Genomic DNA, 25,296 nt, shown 5'->3' with positions numbered 1-25,296 from the left:
CTTAAAGCTATAAGCAAGCTGTAGGTTTAGAAGCAAATGCAGAAGGGTTATATGCAAGCAGTATGTATGAAGTACAGCAACTTCAAAGTGATATAGTGAAGCAGTTCATGCATTAAGATTGCCTTGTGTAAAGTGTAATGATAGTGGATGTCAGTATCCTCAGCGTAATAACAGGCATATATCAGGTGTAGGAGCAAATACCGGCACTTAAAGGGACACTGTACCCCAAAATTTGCTTTTGTAATTCAGAAAGAGCATGCAATTTTAAGCAACTTTCTAATTTACTCCTATTATCAATTTTTCTTTGTTCTCTTGCTATCATTAGTTGAAAAAGAAGGCATCTAAGCTTTTTTTTGGTTTCAGTACTCTGGACAGCACTTTTTTATTGGTGGATGAATTTATCCACCAATCAGCAAGGACAACCCAGGTTGTTCACCAAAAATGGGCCGGCATCTAAACTTACATTCTTGCATTTCAAATAAAGATACCAAGAGAAAGAAGAAAATTTGATAATAGGAGTAAATTAGAAAGTTGCTTTAAATTTCATGCTCAATCTGAATCACGAAAGAAAATTTTTGGGTACAGTGTCCCTTTAAAGGGACAGTAAATTCACAAAAAATCTTTCGTGATTTAAATAGTTCAATATATATAAAACGTCCCTCCCAACAGCTCCAGGCAAAAGTCACTCCTCTAGTCGTTATAATCAAGCTTAATTTGCACTCACCCAGGCAGCAAATCTTTGTGTGGTTAGGGCAAACTGGAGGCAACGGATCGTTCACCAGGAAACAGCTGTGAATCCTCTAAACAGCCTGGGTCCCTGTACCAACCGCCTCTTCTCAACCACTGGGACCTCTGCTCTCTTCGGGGTGAGCATGAATGCAAACACCCAAGCTGCGTGAGCCGTCCGCTGTGCTTACCGTCACTTCCGGGTGACGTAGACGGTGCAGGAATAGGGCATGTAATTTTAAACAACTTTCCAATTTACTTTTATTACCAATTTTGATTTGTTCTCTTGGTATTCTTAGTTTAAAGCTAAATCTAGGAGGTTCATGTGCTAATTTCTTAGACCTTGAAGACTGCCTCTAATCGGAAAGCATTTTGACAGTTTTTCACCACTAGAGGGCATTAGTTCATGTGTTTCATATAGATAACATTGAGCTCCGACACGTGAAGCTCCTAAGAGCAAGCACTGATTGGCTAAAAATGCATGTCTGTCAAAGAAACTGAAATAAGGGGGCATTTTGCAGAGGCATAGATACAAGGTAATCACAGAGGTAAAAAGTATATTATTATAACTGTGTTGGTTATGCAAAATTGGGGATTGGGTAATAAAGGGATTATCTACCTTTTTAAACAACAAAAATTCTGTTGTTTACTGTCCCTTTAAGGACCAAAGTCCGTCAGTGAAATAGTAACAGCACAACAAAGCTTCGTTCAGTGAGCGATCTCACCCAGTCCTCTGAAGATTAGTATAGATATTTGCGGCTGTACAGATGATCCACCTCCATAATGCATTATGCCATCCAGATGATCAATGGTATGTAGCAATTTGAAGATCCCTCTACGCACACAAGGCAATCCGACAGTCCTTGAGCAATTTCAAATGAACCCACTTGCATCGGCTCAGTCTGGTGTCTGACGTCACACACACACAGGCAACGTCCGTTTCGGGCTCCGCCCTTCAACTTGACCTGATATATGCCTGCTATTACGCTGAGGATACTGACATCCATACTATCATTACGCTTTACACAAGGCAATCTTAATGCATGAACTGCTTCACTATATCACTTTGAAGTTGCTGTACTTCATACCCCTAAATTATTACTAAATTATGGTGGAAATAAAAGAATGAGATGAAAACCCTCAATTTCATAAAAGTATCTTAGCCATAGTATTATTGCATAGGCAATAAGCACAAAAAAACCTAACAGCTGCGATTGGAAAATAGCGATCGCTTTAACGCATTTCCCATTGAAACCCCTAAACCGATTAGTGTGCGGTGGACGATCGCATGAAGAGGACCTCCACGTTGATGATGACCACCACCAAGGAGGGCCACCTCTTCGGATCAGCGCATTTTTTAGTGTGGTTTTTTTTTTTTAGATTAGGGATTTTTTTGTTTTCAAGGACAGTAAAAGAGTTGATTGCCCTTTTAAGGGCAATGCCCATACAAATGCCCTCCCCCCAATAAGTAGATTTTTTTTTGTTAGTTAGGTCTTTTTTATTTTGGGTGGTTGGGTGGGGGGGGTTGTACTGTTATGGGGTACTTTGTATTTTTTTGTAAAAGAGCTTTTAAATTTAGGGCAATGCCCTACAAAAGGCCCTTTTAAGGGCTATTAGTAGTTTATCTATAGATTAGGGGTTTTGTTATGTTGAGTTGTTTTTTAAAATTTTAAACGGGGTATTAGATTAGGAATAACTTTTTTTATTTTGGATAATTTTGTTTTTTATTTTCTGTAATTTTGTTATTTTTCGTAATTATAGAGTTTGTTATTTTGTGTAATGTTAGGTTTTGTTTTTTTGGTATCTTTTATTGTTTAAAAATAGTAATTTTAGGTTTATTTATAGTTTAAGCTTAGGGTTTTTTTATTTCACTGGTAAGTTTTTATTTATTTTATTATATTGTAACTTTAATTTAAAGTTAGTGGGTGTTAGGTTTAGGGGTAAATAGTTTAATTTTGTTTGTCACAATGTGGGGGGCTGGCGGTTTAGGGGTTAATAGGTTCATTTAGGGAGTCGCGATGTGGGGGCGGTCAATAAAAATAGTTTTATTTAGTGTTGCCGATGTGGGGGGGTCAGCGGTTTAGAGGTTAATAGCTTTATTTAGTGTTGCCGATGTGGGGGGTCGGCGGTTTAGAGGTTAATAGCTTTATTTAGTGTTGCCGATGTGGGGGGGTCGGCGGTTTAGAGGTTAATAGCTTTATTTAGTGTTGCCGATGTGGGGGGGTCAGCGTTTTAGAGGTTAATAGCTTTATTTAGTGTTGCTGACGTGGGGGGGTCAACGGTTTAGAGGTTAATAGCTTTATATAGTGTTGACGATATGGGGAGACAGGGGTTTAGGGGTTAATAGATTGATTAGGTGTTAGCGATGCTGGGGGGATGGCTGATTAGGGGTTAATACTTTCATGTGGGTAGTCCTGATGTGGGTGGGCGGCGGAATAGGGGTTTATTTTAGTATTTGCGATGCTGGGGGCCTAGGGGTCAATAGGTAGTTTATGGGTGTCAGTGTACTGTGTAACATTTTTTATGATTTTTTTTAAACATTTGTGTTTTGCAAAATCCATAACTACTGGTCTTTGATTGCGGAATGGATTGTTGCGGTATAGGCCATAACGATCACAGTACAGTCATACCGCACAACTTGTAATCTATGTCCTTGTTCATTAATTTAACAATCATATATTCCACACATCCTTGTGTGCACTCTTTTATTGCCTGTTTTTATATGCCTCTAATTGTCCTTAGCAGAAAAGATAGATAAAGCAAAGTCCTAGGTGCCAACACGGGAGCGCCCATTATTTATAGAAACTGAACCTGTACACTTATGTTATTATTTATTATTATTTATAAAATATTTTACCAGGAAGGATATATTGAGATTTCTCTCGTTTTCAAGTATGTCCTGGGTCCACAAATATCTTCAATATTTATACAACTAATATAATTTTAAAAACATACATCAATATATTAATCTATATATACATCTATATATTATACTATACATAATTTTGCCTTAATATTATTATTATTATTATCAGGTATTTATAATAGTAAATTATTGTTAACGTCTCAGCTATAACTGAAAGATAAAGCAGTTTCTTAAACTATTCAGCATTGGAAAAGATTCTACACTGCATCAAAGCCAATTGCTTAAAAAAATACTATATTCTTTCCATTCATCCATCCTGTTTTATAATCCTGCTACAAATTCCATGCCTTGGAGCTCCAGACTGTGGCAGTCTCACACCTCTTTAACCAGAGGGAGAGAAAACAGCCTCCCTCCTCCCTGTTTTCATTAGCATAAGAAAGCAATGTCAACCAATGGAATCATTCCTGGGAAAAGGGTCTGGGCTTCAGCATTGATGGGATAATATTACCTCTCCCCAGAATCTCCCCCTCTCTCCTGCCTGACTCAGTCTGTGGAAGAGAGAAAGGGACACAGGCTGTGAAGAGACAGCCAGGAATGCCGGGAGACTGTCTGTAAAGAAAGACCCTAAGGAATGCTGGGATAGCGATACCAGTAGTCAGCTATACTGAGACAAATATTGGGAATACAAAGGGACTGACTGGAGTTCTTGAATTCTGTGACACAAGGACAAATGCAGAGTGACTGCTTGGAATAACACAAAATAAATATGAATTCAACCTGATATCCTGTAATATTTTGAAACAATAAGTGTGTGGACTACAGACTGAAGCAAGGATATCAAGAGACCTACAAGAACAGTGTTTAGCCAGCAGAAAAATAGAGACAGTTGAGAACAGAGTGATTGGAATAGTGAGAGGGCAGAGTAACAGTCTGGTATACAGGGAAACTGCCAGTAATACAGTTACTGGCTGGAAAACCAAGAGACAGAAATACAGTGACTACCTAAAAGGCAGCCAGGAGTAATTTGCTGCCAATCTCGGATTTAGCGAATCTGGCAAGGATTTAGAACAGAACTAGGACCTCAAAGAAGAAAGTGAGGCAAAGATTTGGAGAAATTATCTGACACCAAGCCAAGGAGACTAAGACTGCCAAGGATACCAAAAGAGAAAAAAGATAATGAGAAACACCAGTATGAAGAGACAGTGAGAGACTGGCAGACAAAGAGTCAGTGGCAGAAAAACTGACTGACATATCTAGCCTGGGTACATATAAGGTTTAATAAAAGTGTTGCCTGGTAAAAGATGCCCGGTATAAAGTAACAGAGAGAGAGAGACTTATTTGAGGGGTATCCAATAATCATCTGGGGACTGGATTTGCCAGTGGAGTGGGATTACCTGTGAATCAGTGGTAAACGGTGGGATTACAAGTGAATCCCGTACAACAGGAACAATGAACTATCTGGTGAGTGCCAAGCTCTGATCTGCTGTATATGGGAGAAGAATGTAAGAGATAGACAGTGGCAGGAAATGCAGGTGAGACACAAGATAGAGAGTCTGAGAAGCAGGAGAGGAGAAGGCTATGAGAAGTAGCCAGTGTATAAGAGGGGAGCAGGTGAGAAAGACAGTCACTGAGTAGGTGAGATTATTAAAGAGTGTGATTACCCAGCCTAAGGCCTGCATGGCACTAGGTTTGTCCACCAGTGAATTTTAACACTGCATTTCCCATGCCATACCCCATTTGCAACACACTGGACAATCTGCCTCCCAGGAGCTGGTTTATTTATTTCATCCCTCTGTAGATCCAGTGCAGATGTTCAGAGAGTATATGTAGGTTTGTGGCTTATATCTTACTAAAGAATTGATGTTTTGAACTTTCTATATATTACCATTTATGGGGGGCTTATACTAACAGAATTTCTGAAATCAGTTGGAAAGAAGCACATTCCAATGTGGTCCCTGATTTGAATAGGATGTACACTCTGACCCAGAATATACAAAGGAGGTAAAAGCAATGTAGACTGTAATGAATACTCAAGACATTTTTTGAACTTGATAAAGTGTGTAAGAAACAAAAGGCTACCAGAGTTAGGGCTAATAGTGAATACATATGATACCAGAGAGTAGAGGGAGGCAGGGAAATAGACAGCTAGAGAGTTTGTTGTAAAGAAACAGGGAAGAGAGGGTGGGGGCTGGTAAGAAGAAATGCAAAGAGGTGGAGAATATAGAAAGACAGGCAAAGAGCATTGTGGGACATGTAAGACCGAAAAAGAAAGAAATGGTGGAAGGAAAGACCGGAAGAGTCACAAAGAGTTTCCTACATACAGATACAGAAATGAACAGATCCAGGAAACATAAGAGACAGTTATATAAATAATAAAAAGAACACATTTATAAGAATGACATTCTGTAACTCTAAATGTGAAACACCCTGCCAGAAAGTAAGAGACAGCAAGGAAACATACATTCTACTTAGAAAGCAGGCGTGAAGTACAAATGTGTATAGACAGACAGACAGATAGATAGATAGATAGATAGATAGATAGATAGATAGATAGATAGACAATTATAACAAACATCAAGGAAGCATATATACTATACAGGCAGTTAGTATGATTGTGGCCTATCTAAATAGAAGTGCATTGATAAGATAGAAATATAGGGAATTGACTAAGATAGTACTATATATCTTTGTGCATCTGCATAATAATATAGAATATGTGTTGCCCTGTATGTATATTTTAACAGTATACATATAACATCTGTAGGTTTGTGTGAATCTTTACAGCTGTGTAATGCATGGGAGCCTTGTGCATTTGTAGATTACAAATAACGTGTGTGGGTCTGTGTGTATCTGTATAGCAGGATATATAATGCATTTGTCTTTATATAACAATGTATGTGCATAACACATAACAATATACTGTATATATATACCGTATATACGTATATAATGTGTGTGTATCTATGTAGCATTATACATTGTTTTGTGTTTGTGTGCACTTTTTAAGGTTTTAATACTGTAATACACTACTGTCTACAATCACCACATATTAGTTGATAAGTTATAGCAGGGCTTGACAAAACCAAGATCCAGGGAGATACTGGCTCCTAGAATATATCTGGCTCCTAAAAGTATGCTTGGCTACTAAATATTCTTACTGGCTCTTCAATTTTAAACAGATTTGTCGAGCACCGAAGTTATAGGGGTAGCTTTAATAAGCAGCGAATGCTGCTATCTACGCCCTTAGTTTCGGGCTCGCCGGAAACAGAAGTTAAGAAGCAGCTGCTCCTTTACTTCTCCGCCACCTTTTAGGTGGTGGACTGCAATCATCCCTATCCGATCCGATTGGGATGAGGGGGGCAGCATTGTGCAATGTTAAATGCCGACTGCGTACGCTGTCGGCATTTAGCGATGCCGGGCGGATATGATTCGCTACAGTTAATCATGTCCGCCCGGCATTTAATAAATTGAACCCAGTGTATATAATTATGCATTATGATTGCTTTTCTTTTTCTTACAACAATCCCTATAACTGCACCACAATATTATTTCATATGTACATAGACTTTGAATAAACAGACGTATGACTGATGTATTTGCTATGTTATGTGTGTATAAAACAATTTATTAAAGTGTTTTCACTGCATAACTCAGGATCCCCATATTTATTACAATTTTAGGAGCCGGACCAAAAGTTCAGGGGCAAGAATTTTACATTTACTTTACACACACACAAATACACAAAGATGCAGAGAAAGCAATTGATTACAAGTGATAATCTAAGGATATTTGTGCAATATGTGAAAAAAAGAAAAAGATTTGCTTCTTTCCATCTTATTTGGGGGGCCCTGTAATAGATCATGGTGTTGTTTGTTTTAGTTTTTTAAAGAGATATGAACCCACAAAAATGATTTTGTGATTCAGAGATTCCAATTTACTTCTCAATGTGCTTAGTTCCCATGATATTCTGTGTTGAAGAGATACCTAGGTATGCATCTGGAACACTACATAGCAGGACATAGTGCTGCCATTTAGTGCTCTTGGAAATCGATAACATTCTTGCAAAACTGCTGCCATATAGTGCTCCAGAAATGGGCCGGCTCCTAAGCATATGTCCCTGCTTTTCAACAAAAGATACCAAGTGAACGAAGATAACATGATAATTGAAGTAAATGAGAAAGCTGTCTAAAACCACATGCTCTGTCTGAATCATGAACGAAAACATTTTGGGTTTCATATCCCTTTAATCAAAGGGATAAGCCTTGATTTAGAAGTAGTACCTGTATTTGAGTTGGCTGTCAGTATAGTTTGAGTGTTTTTTGTTCTTTGGCAAAGACACCTGCATAGGGCTGAAATGGAGAGGTGTAGCTATCTTGGTTGTAATTAGATGGGAAACCGATGTGTGTTTAATAGAACATTTATATTGAAGGTAAAATGTGTCTGATACTTCTAGATTTGGAAAAGAATGTTTAAGCAGTCTTAACACTAAGCAAAGTATATTCAGAAGTGATTACTAAAGAACATTCCATTGTTGACTAAGGCTGGAATTGTGTCAGATTACTTTTATCTGTGGAATTGAGTTTGAAGTAGTGGAAAATAAGGCATTTGGTTTAGCTGGGTAGAGAGGGCCCCAACTATTTCATAAGCACTAAAGAACATTTGTCATTTAGCAATGGATAACAAACCATATAACTATATATACTATTTGTGGACAAAGAAATAGCTTATTAATAGAAGACTATATAGAGGGGCAATATTACATTACCCATCAGTTATTCACAAAGGGGCCTATTTATTAATGTGCGAGTGGACATGATCCGATATTATATGGATCATCTCCGCCGCACATCGATAAATGCCGACAGCATACGCTCTCGGCATTTATCATTGCACCAGCAGTTCTTGTGAACTGCTGGTGCAATGCCGCCCCCTGCAGATTCGCGGACAATCACCCGCCAGCAGGGGGTGTCAATCAACCCGATGTCTGTCCGCCACCTCAGAGCAGGCGGACAGGTTATGGAGCAGCGGTCTTTAGACCGCTGCTTCATAGCTTGTGTTTCTGGCGAACCTGAAGGCTCGCCAGAAACATGGGGCTTCAAGCTCCATACGGAGCTTGATAAATATGCCCCAAAGTGTGCACACTCATAAAACCAAGTAACAAACTTCACACTTTTTTTAACAGTAAATTAAATACTTGTAGCCTGGAAATTCCTCAACGGAAAAGTTGTCTTTGTTGCAGAAAGTCCCTTTATAGTGTGCAACTATCATTTGCTTTGTTAGGAAATATCTACAAGATTATAAGGATGGAAAAAATTTTAAAGCCTGTATAGTTTTTATACTCCACAAATCCATCTCAACAAATCATTTTTGTAACTTTGCCTCTGTACACTTTAATTTCTTTCAATATAAATTCAACTTAATAAGTATCCTTCTTAGCTTTTGTCAGTTAACTGAACCATTTTAGGTATGTTTTATTTGTAGGAATATATTATAAATTCTGAAATGTATAACATTTATGAACCAGTTTTATTTTTGTGTATACATAGTTAATTTTAGCATTACTATTATTTTCCTTCCACGCCTGTGTATTACTGTACACATATTTATCACAGAACTGTGTTGTAATCACACACTAGGCGCATTACAAGAGTTCATTTGAAAAGGTTATGCTTCTGTTTGAAAAGGAAGGTGTGTTATTTAACCACTGTAACGTGGACATGGAAGATGTTATATTACTAAAGATATAAATACATATACGCACACAAAAAAATACATACTCTTCTGCACGTATGCATAAACACACTGCACAAATATGCAAACAAGCAGATTTATATGCTCCAATAGCATAGAACATATTCACTAGCATCTGTCATTTAGGGACCAACTATCTTAAAGACACAGATCAACAATCTATACTTTGGCCCAGGTGACTCCTCTCTCCATTTGACAGTGCTACAATACACTGATATTAGGCTGTTTGGTTTTCATGCCCTCTGGATAAATTCACAGCATGAACATTCAGGTATCAGCTTGCTAACAAGCCCAGGCCAGGCTACAAACACTCTCAGGGTCTATTTGTACATTCCTGCGTCACAAAGTGTTATTTGAGTCCTCAGCTCTGAGTGATATCTAGGAAGGAAGGTGGGACAGGAGCTGGTTAACCTTAGGAAATGTGGCCATAAAGCAACAAGTGGATACTGGTCTAAAGGAAAAGCTAGAATTCAAATAGAGGAGTGTTCATAACAATCGAGTGGTCTGTAAAACTCTTGGAGGACAGAATTTTTCAAAAGTAGATATTCATGGTGATTAGGGCATTGCTACAAACATAGAGCAGCCCAAAAGACTGGGAAGCACTGTCAAAATATCAGAGAAGGGTCTCACACAATGGATGTTAATCCCACTCATTATGAAGTTGTAAACCAATTTAAAGGGCAGTCACACATTGGGTGACATCAGACTGTGGATTTCCAAGTTGGCATAAGTGCTACATAGGGCTAGATTTATCATAGCTGAGGCGTACAGTGTTTATGCTGGGAGTGTTTTCATTTCAGCGAAATGGATAATTTCTTTGTCCCCATTCTGCAAGTTCAATATTCTACAGGCCCTGTGCTCCAGTTTGCAAAGGTGTGGTCTGCTCCCAACAATAAAGAAAGAAAATAAACTGATGGTGGGTTAGTAAGAAACAAACCACTCTACTGATAAAAGTAAATTTTTTGAGCTAACTATATTTTGAAAATATTATTGAACTGAAAGAACCAAACTAAATAAATTAGCTGAATAAAAAGTTTGATTTGAAATATTATGGGTCCTATTTATCAAAGGTCTTGCGGACCTGATCCGACAGTGCGGATCAGGTCCGCAAGACCTCGCTGAATGCGGAGAGCAATACGCTCTCCGCATTTAACATTGCACCATCAGCTCACAAGAGCTGCTGGTGCAACGCCGCCCCCTGCTGACTCGCGGCCAATCGTCCACCAGCAGGGAGGTGTCAATCAACCCGATCGTACTCGATCGGGTTGATTTCCGGCAATTCCTGTCCGCCTCATCAGAGCAGGCGGACAGGGTTATGGAGCAGCGGTCTTTAGACCGCTGCTTCATAACTGCTGTTTCTGGCGAGTCTGAAGACTCGCCAGAAACACGGGCCCACAAGCTCCATTCGGAGCTTGATACATTGGCCCCTATATGTTGTATGAAGTTTTATATGGCCTACAATGTTGTTTGTATAATTATAACCCCGGATTTTGGAACTTAGGTTTGAATGGGATGTGTTAGTATCACTAACTGCATCTATCACTATCACTGTATAAATTGCATATATTTTAGTTACTGTTATAATGTTTTTAGGATCCAAACCAATGTATTATTATTATTATTGATTATTTATAAAGCGCCAACATATTACGCAGCACAGTTAAGGGGTACAATAAACAGAAGAAAATTACATAAATAGTAAGCGCCCTGCCCTTGAGTCACTGTAGTTGTAAACCATCTTTACATAAAATGATCAACAGGACTTGTGAGTTAACATTGTATATTAAATACCATAATGTACCATAATGTATCATAATGTATCATAATGTAGAAGGGTTTAGACCAGCCTTGGGCACCCATATGTAGTTGCCAGATGTTTCTAAAGTGGTCCCAACCTCCCTACTCTTCAATTATTTTAAACCATTTGAAGTGAAATGAACAAATGTAAATAAAATGGGGCCTGAATAAATATTTATACTTGAAAATAAATTAAGGTTAATGTTGTTTTTCTCAACATCTTATTAACCTTAATTTAAAAAATGATGTAATTTTATAACTGTATACTTTATAACTATATTTCAAGATATCACAAGTGGTTACAAAACTACATATACACACAGATCAAAAAACTAAAAAAACACTGCAAATTTGTGTCCCCCAGCCTTTAGCAAATGCTTTTTCTATTTAATTTACTTACACCATGAAGAGCAGCAGTTAAAAATATATTGGGAGTCATTCAAGTTGAACATAATGTGCACTGACAGAATACTCAGTAATTTTATACAACATTGTGTGAGTTCTCTCCAACGAATAGCTCAGCATCTCTCGATTTACATGAACCAGCTTGACTCTCCTCTACGCTGCTTATGATATTTGTCTTTAGATATTTACAATGACAATACTTCTATTTCCATAGGGTTAGCATCTTCCTCAACAAATTATCATTTAGAATTCCATCATTTTACAGAAGGCTATCTTCATATCCCTCTACTTATTAGGTAGTATTACACAACAGATATAACCAATTATTGTGCATGTTATCTGTGGTAAGAACAGAGTGCTTGGTGTGCTTTGTCTAACACTCCCCAGTCTAAAGACTATAAAAATGCTTGGTAGCCAACTCTCCACCATAAAAACACTGTGTGACTTGTAGGTGACAGGGCATTGGTGATGGGTGGGGTCACACTTAGGCCCAGCCATACATATTTTTCACAGCTAAGCAGTGATTTTATTCTCTTGGCTGCCAGTAACAACACCACATTGATTTGACCCCATTTGACTACCAGTAGTGTACACAGAGCAGTATATTTGCACCTCCTTGGTTCCCTATAAAAAAAAAACACTAAGCATTTATTTTACCCCAGTAGCTACATATAACACATGCAGATCAGTGTTCTAACACCCCTGAGACTTCCAGTAATACATTACACAGGTTTTTGTTGTTGTTTTTTTTTGGGTGTGGGGGTTTAGGGAGGGGTTTCCATTTGTGGCTGCTAATAACAAATAGAGCCCACTTGTAGTGGTGCTCCTTTCAGGGCCATATTTGTAATACATATGGGTTAAGGAGGCATTTAAAATGTATCGGCCACTAAGGAGACTTTAAACACTTTTTTTTCCTATTATAGATTTTAATAGTTAGCCTGATAAAATACTTGACTGTCCGGTTAAACATTGGACACCTGCCAGCCTTACAAATAAGTTATAGTATTTGCCACCTTGTAAAATGTCATAGGAAAAACTGGTGTGCAAAATATGTTTTATTTACTTTCAGTTGCTTTATGTTTAAACCCTATCATAGTAGGAGCAATAATCCTTTTTCTTCAATAACAAAAAAAAAACAGATTGTAAATTCACAGACGTTTTCTTTGTTGAATTGTTCAGAAAACAATACTAGTCAATCACATGGGACTGCGCCTTAAAACAAAAATACGGTTTCCTGACAGGCTTAAAAGTTGTTTATTCAGAGTAGAAATTCCCTCTAAAAATGTGCTTCTGCCCAAGAATGGTTATGAAGGTAGTTTATCTAAGGTGACCTTTTCAAATGCAGTTTCCTTTTCCTTTTTTCTAAGCTGTCACCTTAAGATAGTCTCCCCTCCCCCTCATAGGACACCATCCCCCAGCTGCTATCCTGCCTACTGCTGCTAAGGGAATTTGGTATACTACGGAAAGCTGACAAATGTCTCTCATACAACATATTTTAGCAAGCATTGTGATTGTCCAAGCTTTTTTTTATTTTTATTTGTGGTTATGCTGAAAAGCTGGTAAACAAATGCTACAAATTCGATTATCAGAAACAAAAATACATGGTACTATATGAACAAACTACAAACGAGCAATTATTTACAAAGATAAGTGCCAACCACCCAACTATAAAAACAGTAAAATATACAGTGTATCAAACATAATGTTTGTAATAAAAAAAATGACAGCATAAATACTTTTTGTGTGTTACAGAAAATGAAATAGAGGAAGCAGAGGGCCAGATTTAAGGGCCACTATAGTCAAACATTAAAGTATCATGATTCAGATAGAGCATGCAATTAAAAAAAACAACTTTCCAATATACTTCCATTATCAAAATGTGCACAATCAAAGTCAAGCTTAGCACACAAGTGAGTAATAATGAGTAGAAATGTAATCACAAAACTCACCTCTGTGACAACAAGGCAACAAAACCCACTGTTTTGAAATGAAGAAATGAATTATAAGGGCAGTGCCGCATATCAATACATAACAGTATAACTGCACATATTGTTAATATTAGTAACTTCAAACACTTTTATTTTAAACTCACGTATAACCAGTTTCTTCCAAGAGTAGTGTGAGTGGTCTGCACTACAGTTTAGCAGTAAACAGTGAAAAGCAACAAAACATCTCTATTTTAGAACAGTCAACTTTTATATATATACAGTATCTCACAAAAGTGAGTACACTCCTCAGATTTTTGTAAATATTTTATTATATCTTTTCATGTGACAACACTGAAGAAATGACACTTTGCTACAATGTAAAGTAGTGAGTGTACAGCCTGTATAACAGTGTAAATTTGCTCTCCCCTCAAAATAACTCAACACACAGCCATTAACGTGTAAACCGTTGGCAACAAAAGTGAGTACACTCCTAAGTAGAAAAGGCCAAATTGGGCCCAATTAGCCATTTTCTCTCCCCGGTGTCATGTGACTCATTAGTGTTACAAGGTCTCAGGTGTGAATGGGGAGCAGGTGTGTTAAATTTGGTGTAATCGCTCTAACACTCTCTCATACTGGTCACTGGAAGTTCAACATGGCACCTCATGGCAAAGAACTCTCTGAGGATCTCAAAAAAAGAATTGTTATTCTACATAAAGATGGCCTAGGCTATAAGAAGATTGGGAAGACCCTGAAACTGAGTTGCAGCACGGTGGGCAAGACCATACAGCGGTTTCACAGGACAGGTTCCACTCAGAACAGGCCTCACCATGGTCGACCAAAGAAGTTGAGTGCACGCGCTCAGCGTCATATCCAGGGGTTGTCTTTGGGAATTAGATCTATGAGTGCTGCCAGCATTGCTGCAGAGGTTCAAGGGGTGGGGGGTCAGCCTGTCAATGCTCAGACCATACGCCGCACACTGCATCAAATTAGTCTGCATGGCTGTCGTCCCATAAGGAAGTCTCTTCTAAAGATGATGCACAAGAAAGCCCGCAAACAGTTTGCTGAAGACAATTAGACTAAGGACATGGATTACTGGAACCATGTCCTGTGGTCCGATGAGAGCAAGATAAACTTAGGAGTACAAAGGCAAGTATGTCTTGCCTACAGTCAAGCATGGTGGTGGGAGTGTCATGGTCTGGTCCTGAATAAATTCTGTCGGCACTGAGGAGCTACAGTTCATTGAGGGAACTATGAATGCCAACATGTACTGTGACATACTGAAGCAGAGCATTCGAAGACTGAGCCGCAGGGCAGTATTCTAACATGATAACAACCCCAAACACACTTCCAAGACGACCACTGCCTTACTAAAGAAGCTGAGGGTATAGATGATGGACTGGCTAAGCATGTCTCCAGACCTAAACTCTATTGAGCACCTGTGGGGCATCTTTAAATGGAAGGTGGGGGAGCGCAAGGTCTCTAACATCCACCAGCTCCGTAATGTTGTGATGGAGGAGTGGAAGAGGACTCCAGTGGCAACCTGTGAAGCTCTGGTGAACTCCATGCCCAAGAGGGTTAAGGCAGTTCTGGAAAATGATGGTGGCCACACAAAATATTGACAGTTTGGGCCCAATTTGGACGTTTCCACTTAGCGGTGTACTCACCTTTGTTGCCAACAGTTTAGACATTGATGGCTGTGTGTTGAGTTATTTTGAGGGGAGAGCAAATTTACACTGTTCTACAGGCTGTACACTCACTACTTTACATTGTAGCAAAGTGTAATTTCTTCAGTGTTGTCACATGAAAAGATATAATAAAATATTTACAAAAATGTGAGGGGTGTACTCACTTTTGTGAGATACTGTATGTTGCATTGATCATTTGATTATTTACACTGATCTCCATGTTTATATATATATATATATATATATATATATATATATATATATATATATATATATATATATATACAGTACTGTGCAAAGTCTTAGGCCACCATTAGATTTGTTGTTTTAGCACTGGTATAATTACCATATATAATCATTTCCTTCTGGAAAGCGCCTGATTGGGAATGGTTTTATTTTCAGCATAACAATTCCAAACACATTGCTAATGCAGTGAAATCAAAATTTGAGAGAAAAACAGCTGATAAAACACTGACAGTGACTGGCCTCTACAATGCCTGAATATTATAGAGGCAGTATAGGGTCACCTGGACAGAGAAAGAAATATTAGACAAGCTAAATCTAAAGAATAAATCTGGGAAGTGCTGAATGAAGCCCGGTATAATATACCAGAAGATTACTTCAGAAAACTTCAGGACAGTCTCCCCAAAAGAGTTCAAGAAGTGCCAAGGGAGGTCACACTAAACACTGACTTTTGCCTGAAGAAGCCATTTTGTTCTGAAAATTGTTAAGTTTTTTTTATATTTTGTGTACATATTTCCTGTTTTTTCTGTTTGTATCTTAATAAACAGACCTAAAAATAAATATGGATGTTCATTAAAACTTTGCTAAAACAACAAATCTAATGGTGGCCTAAGACTTTTGCACAGTACTGTATATATATTATAGATATATATCGCTATAGATATAGCCACACAGTGTATTTATTTATTTTTTACACACACACTCACTGACACATATACTTCCATGTCTAGAACAGAGGTTGACATCTGGTGGCTCTCCCAGGACTCCAGTACGACAATTGTCTTATTCTTTGGAAAAGGAAAAAAATCCCATTTAACTCACCTAGACTGTAAGCCATCTAGGTAGTGTGACACTCTACTCCTTCCTGTACAAGTCTGCCTACCTCAGCTCTATCCCTGTGTACAGGTGCAGAATGTGTTGCTGCAATTAAATCTGATAATGATAAAATACCTGCAGTCCCTGTTCCCCTCCTTTGCCTTCCTTGTGCAGAATATTTAAGCATTTTTTGGTGTAATATAAGAATTGTACAAGTATTTTGAGGACAGCATACATGGCCCAAGCCCAACGCTATTCTAGAAATAGATTAGCTGTGTATGTGCTATGAAGCAATTATTGTGCACAGGGCAACTTTGAGGATAAATTCATGTGAGAGAACGCACAAATAAGAAATAGACAACATTTGTTTATACTTCGCTCTGTGACAACCGTTGACTGTCTCTGTTTGTAGCCACTGAAATTGGTACTTCTCACTGTGTAAATAAATATGTTGCATCTCTGTGACTGTTATCAGCACTGTGCTTGTACCTACAGTAGCCGTGCAAACATGACACAGTAATGGCCTACAGCGGCATGGGGTCTGTTTATTCCACCCTTTCAATCCACCGTCAGTTGATTTAAAAGTGCCCCGGCTGTTCTGTGCTAATTTGGGTGCACTGAACCAACTCAGCTGTCTAGATTTCAAGATTACTGCTGAACACGAAATTACAACTTTGTGTTCTTTAGGTAACCAGATCTCCTCACTATTATAGCAATATACACATATACAGTATATATATATTACATTGTGGTGTGTTGATATGTGTGTAAAGATAAGAGTGCATATATAATTTTGTTATTCTTACTTTAATTATTCTTACTTTACTTTTATATTTTTTCCAAGGGTTTCTTTTTTTTTGCCAAAGGTAAATAATACACACTCCTTTACATGCCTGTTTTTTATTTTTATAAGCATGTATTATTATTATTATTATTATCAATTAGTTGTCAGTTTTGTATCTTCAGTTTGTCAAAAAGCTATGCAAAGTTTTTCAAATTCAAGATATTTTCAATCCACCAGAAAACATTAATCTTGCACTGGTTTTCACAAAATGTTTGAATTTATCAGTAGCTTTGAGGACTGCAAAAAGCCTGACAAAAGCCCTTTTCTTTTGTTTGCATAGGTACTTAATCTGAATGTAGGAATCCCTAATTTTATTTCCATCTATATATTTTGCTTTATCTAATTCAAGAGGCCGCACTTCTAATGTATTTGGAATCCTATAAGAAAAGGAAGCTAAAAACATTTCTGAGATGAATACAAATTTACCACATGGCAAACTCAAATGGATTGAAATAAAGGGGTGGGTCAACAATAGCTAAATGTGTTTACAAGCCAAAAAGTAGCAAAGTGCAGAAATTGTGTGAAATCCCAGGGTTTTTTCTCTTGTGGATTGAAATAACAGGTGATGTGTTTACTGGGGAGTGTATGATGAAAAAAAGATGGTGTAAAGTAAAAAAAAATATATAACAATATAATAAAATAAAAAATAAATTAACTAATTAATAAACAGAAAATCACATACAAATCAGGTTTTCTATTAGATTAGAATAACCTAAAATTTGAAACCAGGAAAGCGTGTTAACTTGTCTCAAACACTCCTATAATTGTAATGCTTTTGTTAAAATTAGTTACATTTTTATCATCTGTGCATTAAAAAACAAAACACAACAAATAGAATAAAAAAGTGAATTCATAGGGAAAATCTTATGTTTATAGCAGAATTTCAATTTTCGATCAAACCTTTCAGAAGAGTTTTTGAGTTTTCAGAACTGATGTTTATGATGCTGTTTGTGTTATGATGTCATTGATGACGTCACCAAAATCCTTCTAGAGCACTGAATGGGTCAAAACTCTGAAAACTCTTGGAACATTTAACTTCATGATTTATAAGCATGAGCAAGAGGCAAGTAAAGCTTGGTATGAAATGCGGAATTGTTATGGTACAATAGTCATATTGGATCTGGGTGGAGTATACCCTTTTATTTTATGTAAAATATACTGCCAGATGGGGCTGCTATACATTATAGAGAGCGGAAATGATCAGACTTGTGCCAGGGTTTGTCCGGCTTTGTGAGATGGCAATATGACGTGTGGTTCTGTATCTGGGATGAGAACATTGGCAGTGATCCCATAAAATTTATATGAAGCAGTTGAGGAGATGATGAGACACAAAGCTGTTTGTGTGCTTGGTGCCCCAAACCCCTCTCATGCAGACAATGCCTGATTGTTCCAGTACTCACATTAACAGACAGGAGACCTAATTAGTTTCTCTGCAGCTACTTTTGTGGTCAACAATTGTTTTATTCTCCATTCTGAGTCTATATTCCTAAATGCCCAATTTCATGCAGAACAAAATAGCACTGAGGACAACAAATATGCTTAATGAATTGGGCTCTTCTAGAGCTAAATCACAGAGAAGCACATACTCACCAACTACTAGTTATTAAAGGGACATGAATTTCAAAATGACTCTTTTCCTGTTTCTGACAGAGCTTGCAAGTTTACTTCTATTATGCCATTTACTTTGTAACCTTTATTGAAAAGCATAACTTGGTAGGCTCGGGGGCAGCACACACTATTGGGAGTTAAATGGGGATTGGTGGAAACACATATGTGCCTCTTGTCAGTGGCTCACTAGATGTGTTTAGCTAGCTCCCAGTAGTGCATTGCTGCCCTGGCGCTGATTTTAACCGCATTTGCAGATGTTAGTCACATAGTTATATGCAAAAGAGAAGAATATGTGCTGTGACATATATTCGAGCATTTTCATTATGCACTTAAAGGGAAAGGAAACAACAAAATGTTCTTTTGTGATTCTGATAGAACATACAATTTTAATCAACTTTCAAAAAATTCACTTCTATTATCAAATTTGCTTCATTCTCTTTTTATCCTTTGCTGATGGAACATTGGCAGCTAGCTGAACAGTTAGCCAATCACAAGAGACAAATGTGTGCAGCACCAATCAGCAGCTAGCTCCCACTAGTGTAGGACACATGATTATTCTTTTTCAACATATATCCACCAGTCAGTAAGTGCTACTCAGGTGCTGAACCAAAAATGGACTGGCTCCTAAGCTTAGATTCCTGCTTTTCAAATAAAGATGGCAAGAGAACAAAGAACATTTGATAAAAGGAGTAAATTAGAAAGTTGCTTAAAATTGCATGTTCTATCTGAATTTTGAAAGAAAACAACTGGGTTTAGTATGCCTTTAAATATAGGCCATAACAGTTCCCCCCACCACTTACAAAGTCCACCCTTGACCCAGCCTACTTACAGAAAGTTCTGGGGGGAAATGTAACCCTTAATAACCTATATTACTAGCCAGTCATTACACAAGCCATATATTGTGAAATAGAATCAATACAATATAAAGATGACCAACAAGAAAACATATTTTAACATAGAATCCAGACAAATTACAATATAATCTGACTTGTTTCAGGAGCCAGGGAGAAGGAACCTTACATGTAAATTATGCCTAGGGTTTCCAGGTGTTCAATATTATTCACCACGGACAGTCCAGGATTTAAATATCCAATTTTTTTTTAAAAAGTCCATGTTTTTTAATTAAATGTAAAAGGTCTTATATGCCTCAATAAATTACAAATATGGAGCAGAAGAAAAAGTGTAAAAGTCAAGGGGGTCAAAATAAATTTGTATGTTACTGGCAGGCATGGGGTAAAATGACTGCTCAGTTGTGAAAATTATACATGTTGGATCAAGATTGGTAGCTTTAGCCTTATGTGACCCCACCTACCATTGTGCACAGTCACCAAGACTTGTCCATTATTTTTGTGGTCGACAGATGGCAACCGTAATTATGCCAGGATTCACAACTTTAGGCCCAGAGGCCATAACATGGTCCTCCAGTATTTTCACCTGAAACATGGCAGAATTGTACACATGGGCGACCAAAGAAATTCTTCAAGGGGGGGGGGGGGCAAAAAATAAAATGCCCTAATAATATTAGTGGCACGTAAAGCAGACAGAACTGTTCATTGTATGCATGAGCTTCACATAATTTTAAAAATGGTAGGTCATTGGTGTCAAAAGAGTGACTCAAGTTAGTGCTTATGCTTAGATGTAAGGCAGGGCTTGACAAAAAGCTACATTTTTGGAGCTGCAATATTTTATTTACAAATACCCATTATATATACAGGGAGTGCAGAATTATTAGGCAAGTTGTATTTTTGAGGATTAATTTTATTATTGAACAACAACCATGTTCTCAATGAACCCAAAAAACTCATTAATATCAAAGCTGAATAGTTTTGGAAGTAGTTTTTAGTTTGTTTTTAGTTATAGCTATTTTAGGGGGATATCTGTGTGTGCAGGTGACTATTACTGTGCATAATTATTAGGCAACTTAACAAAAAACAAATATATACCCATTTCAATTATTTATTTTTACCAGTGAAACCAATATAACATCTCAACATTCACAAATATACATTTCTGACATTCAAAAACAAAACAAAAACAAATCAGTGACCAATATAGCCACCTTTCTTTGCAAGGACACTCAAAAGCCTGCCATCCATGGATTCTGTCAGTGTTTTGATCTGTTCACCATCAACATTGCGTGCAGCAGCAACCACAGCCTCCCAGACACTGTTCAGAGAGGTGTACTGTTTTCCCTCCTTGTAAATCTCACATTTGATGATGGACCACAGGTTCTCAATGGGGTTCAGATCAGGTGAACAAGGAGGCCATGTCATTAGATTTTCTTCTTTTATACCCTTTCTTGCCAGCCACGCTGTGGAGTACTTGGACGCGTGTGATGGAGCATTGTCCTGCATGAAAATCATGTTTTTCTTGAAGGATGCAGACTTCTTCCTGTACCACTGCTTGAAGAAGGTGTCTTCCAGAAACTGGCAGTAGGACTGGGAGTTGAGCTTGACTCCATCCTCAACCCGAAAAGGCCCCACAAGCTCATCTTTGATGATACCAGCCCAAACCAGTACTCCACCTCCACCTTGCTGGCGTCTGAGTCGGACTGGAGCTCTCTGCCCTTTACCAATCCAGCCACGGGCCCATCCATCTGGCCCATCAAGACTCACTCTCATTTCATCAGTCCATAAAACCTTAGAAAAATCAGTCTTGAGATATTTCTTGGCCCAGTCTTGACGTTTCAGCTTGTGTGTCTTGTTCAGTGGTGGTCGTCTTTCAGCCTTTCTTACTTTGGCCATGTCTCTGAGTATTGCACACCTTGTGCTTTTGGGCACTCCAGTGATGTTGCAGCTCTGAAATATGGCCAAACTGGTGGCAAGTGGCACCTTGGCAGCTGCACGCTTGACTTTTCTCAGTTCATGGGCAGTTATTTTGCGCCTTGGTTTTTCCACACGCTTCTTGCGACCCTGTTGACTATTTTGAATGAAACGCTTTATTGTTCGATGATCACGCTTCAGAAGCTTTGCAATTTTAATAGTGCTGCATCCCTCTGCAAGATATCTCACTATTTTTGACTTTTCTGAGCCTGTCAAGTCCTTCTTTTGACCCATTTTGCCAAAGGAAAGGAAGTTGCCTAATAATTATGCACACCTGATATAGGGTGTTGATGTCATTAGACCACACCCCTTCTCATTACAGAGATGCACATCACCTAATATGCTTAATTGGTAGTAAGCTTTCGAGCCTATACAGCTTGGAGTAAGACAACATGCATAAAGAGGATGATGTGGTCAAAATACTCATTTGCCTAATAATTCTGCACTCCCTGTATATATATATATATATATATATATATATATATATACACACACACACACACACACAACACACATAGAAAGTCTGGCACTCTCTTGCAAGCACACAGCTAGATTAAAAGCAAAATGGAAGAGCTAGTTACAGCATTTGACCAGAGGACCTTGTCAAGGTCTATTCCTCCCTGGGTTCCTAACCTACAACCCCATAATGCTGCCTTTAACCAAAGAAACTGAGATACAAACAAGGGTGACACAGACCTTTTGTAATTTTCCTAGACACATACAAAACACAGAAATGGACTGCACTCTAAAACCGGACCTGGTACACATCCCATTACCCCACAAAACTCCCAGCCCTGGGCACTCACCAGCACTCACAGGCAGCTGCACTGCTATTAGTGACTCTCCAGTTAACTCCTGGCTAGCCTGGGTGCAAAGCCCATAGAAAAAAACTACAAAACTAAAATATAAACATAGCACATAGAAAGCCTGGTATTCTCTTGCAACCACACAGCTAAATTAAAAGCAAAATGGAAGAGTTAGTTTTAATCTAGCTGGGTACTTGCAAAAGTGTGGCTGACTTTTTCCCCGGAGAAAAATTCCAAGAAGGGACAAATGCACCCCTCTTGCCCCTCTCATAGATGCTCATGATTGTACAGTATTTTTATAGCAATAGCATAAAACCCAAAGCTAATTACATTCAGAATATGGAAACAGTAGGCTATGAGTCCACTATGCACTACTACCTCTCCCTATTTTCTGTGCATACAGCACCGTCCAAGACACTCGGGCAGAATCTTGTTACCTTTTAGCTGGCTCACAAATATCCTCTTTAAAGGGTCAGTATACACCGATTTTCATATAACTGCATGTAATAGACACTACTATAAAGAATAATATGCACAGATACTGATCTAAAAATCCAGTATAAAAACTTAGAAGCTCCTAGTTTAGCACTTTTAAAAAAGATTATCTGGAACACCCACTAAAAGTGGGAAATGGCAAAAAAGCAGACACTCCCCCCTCCCCCTTCATATGAAAAGACTCTTTACACAAATAGGAGCAAGCTGGAGTAGGTATACATCTGTATTCTCCTAAAACTTTTGGTCTTGGTTAGGAGTCTGAAAATCAGCTCAATGTTATTTAAAAATAAGCAAAACTATACTTCTTACAGTGAAAAAATAAATAAAAAAGCTGTATAGGCTATATAAATGGATCATCTACAAAACATGTATGCAAAGAAACATCTAGTGTATAATGTCCCTTTAAGGTTCTAATATAAATATTGTTTGGGTCCATGGGCACAAAAGTCTGTGGAAAGCAGACATAGTTCCTATGATTTTTCTATCTCTGATTATGTATTTATCTATAAACATCAGCGATTCTGTAAAATTGCAATACGTAAAATAATTAAGCAGAGCTACTATCTAGGGATAATTTACCCCACTTACATATGCTGCAGAAGCAGTTCAAAGAAAACTGCATGAAAACACAGAGGGGCTGAGTTGTACATTATAAAAATGAAAATTGCCTTTGGCATGTATAAACAGGAACCCAGGATTCTTTCAAAATAAATATCATGTTTGTTTGATTTTCCTTACACACACACTGCTCTCCACTGACTTTATAATTGAATAAATTAATGCCACTTAAGTAATAACGTACCAGAAAATATGAAAATATTTGGTTATTTAACTTACTTAAAAATTAGTGGATGTAGAAGTAAAAAGATTTTACACACGTTTATTACCGCTGCAAATTATGGTTTAGTATGAGCTGTAAAACTTACTAATAGAGAGGGAAATTTTAAGGATGATAGTTTCTTTGGTTTAGAGTTAGACCTATGTGAATTTGCATACAATTCCCAGAAACCCTTGCTTCAGCTCAATTAAACTAGATACTGCCAAGTCTACCTGTAGTATGGTGACTAAAGGGACAGTGTACTGTAGTTATACCAGCTGCAGAGTATAAAATGTTTGAGAACTTGCTTATTTATGTTTATTTTTGTATATAAAATAGGTGGTTTTGTTCTTTGAAACCACAACCCAATAAAATGGGTTGAGCTTGCTGGGAAATCAGATATTATTTTATCACTTACTGTGCACATACATTTTATTACTTATCTCTTCTAACCCTATTTTTTTTCTTCTGGCTGTGTTTACACAGCTTTTAGCTAGTCTATACTTATGTATAGAAACTTTCAGTATAGGTAGAGATACCACAGACAAAATCAGTTATTTCAAATGCCAATATAAAGATAAAGGATTCATTTGTAACCAATTTAACATACTCCAGCAATTAAAATTAATAATTGGGAACAAATTAAAGGGGAGAAAAAATGTAGGGTGCAATGTCCCTTTAAGATTATTGGAAAGGTAATGATTAATGGTGAATGAGTGGATGAGAAAGAATAAGGGTACAGATGAAAGGTGTCTTGTTGAACTGGACAGTCCAGTATTTTAACAGAGCGTCCAGTAAAATCTATAAAAAAAAAACAGCACAATTAAATGTAAAGTCCCATGAATGTCAGCTAATTTTTAAAGGTCTCCTATGCCTCTATCCCTTATGTATATAGTGTCACAAAGAAGTGCCACCACTTATGTATGTGTGTGTATATGTATATATCGCTAGCAAGAATGTTACAAAAAAATCACTGCCTTATGTGCTTCTGGCAGTTAAATGGATTAAAAATACTGGTCTATGTATATTACTAGTGGGCACGGGGGTAAAATCTCTGTATTTGTTATTGGCAATCATGGTAGTGTAAAACTACTGAAAAATTAATGTGACTTTCCAAAATCACAGAAAAAAATATTTAAATGTTTAAAACTGACTAACCTACCTGCCAACCTAGGCTTAAAATTATTATTTTTCTATAAAACAGTAACGAAATTAAAATGTGGCAATTCTTCATGCACACTGCTACAATGTACTGCCTACTGTATACAAGTACATAGATCCTAAGTCTAACAGAGACAAAAATAGCACCAAGGCAGAGCAAAAGACCTTCTCTGGAAACATAAAGTTACTCATTCACATTCTTAGTCATCTGCACATCGGTCCTTTAGAGTTTAGTATTTGAAAATCATCAAGAAGTCTGGTATTTTAACCCTCAGGCTGCAGTTGGTATTTGATGATACATCATTATTTTAGCTAATATTATTGTCTATGTGCAAAGAGCTAATACAGTACTACAATAACTGTTACTTCAAATGAGTTTTATGTGTCAGCATAATACATATATTCCTGTTCTCAGAATGCTGCAGCTTTATTCAATATAATCACGTGTATTGCAGAGTTTACAATCTAATGCTTGCAGCACAATGTAGAGGCAGCATGCAGAAGCTATGTTCTCCTACATACTTAC

General features: G+C 37.6%; 1 protein-coding gene across 1 annotated transcript in view; it reads left to right on the top strand.

Annotated features, from left to right (window-relative positions):
* The first annotated feature begins 4,105 nt into the window (after nucleotides 1–4,105).
* BCAR1 (BCAR1 scaffold protein, Cas family member) overlaps nucleotides 4,106–25,296 on the top strand; it is a 181,658-nt gene continuing 160,467 nt past the window's right edge. Inside the window, exon 1 of the mRNA XM_053700537.1 lies at nucleotides 4,106–5,053. Coding sequence (XP_053556512.1) covers nucleotides 5,042–5,053 — 12 coding nt within the window. The 5' untranslated portion in view covers nucleotides 4,106–5,041. The remainder of the gene's footprint in view (nucleotides 5,054–25,296) is intronic.

This window comes from Bombina bombina, chromosome 1 (assembly GCF_027579735.1).
Source record: "Bombina bombina isolate aBomBom1 chromosome 1, aBomBom1.pri, whole genome shotgun sequence".
Taxonomy (NCBI): Eukaryota; Metazoa; Chordata; class Amphibia; order Anura; family Bombinatoridae; genus Bombina; species Bombina bombina.
This window is presented reverse-complemented; position numbering and strand designations above follow the sequence as displayed.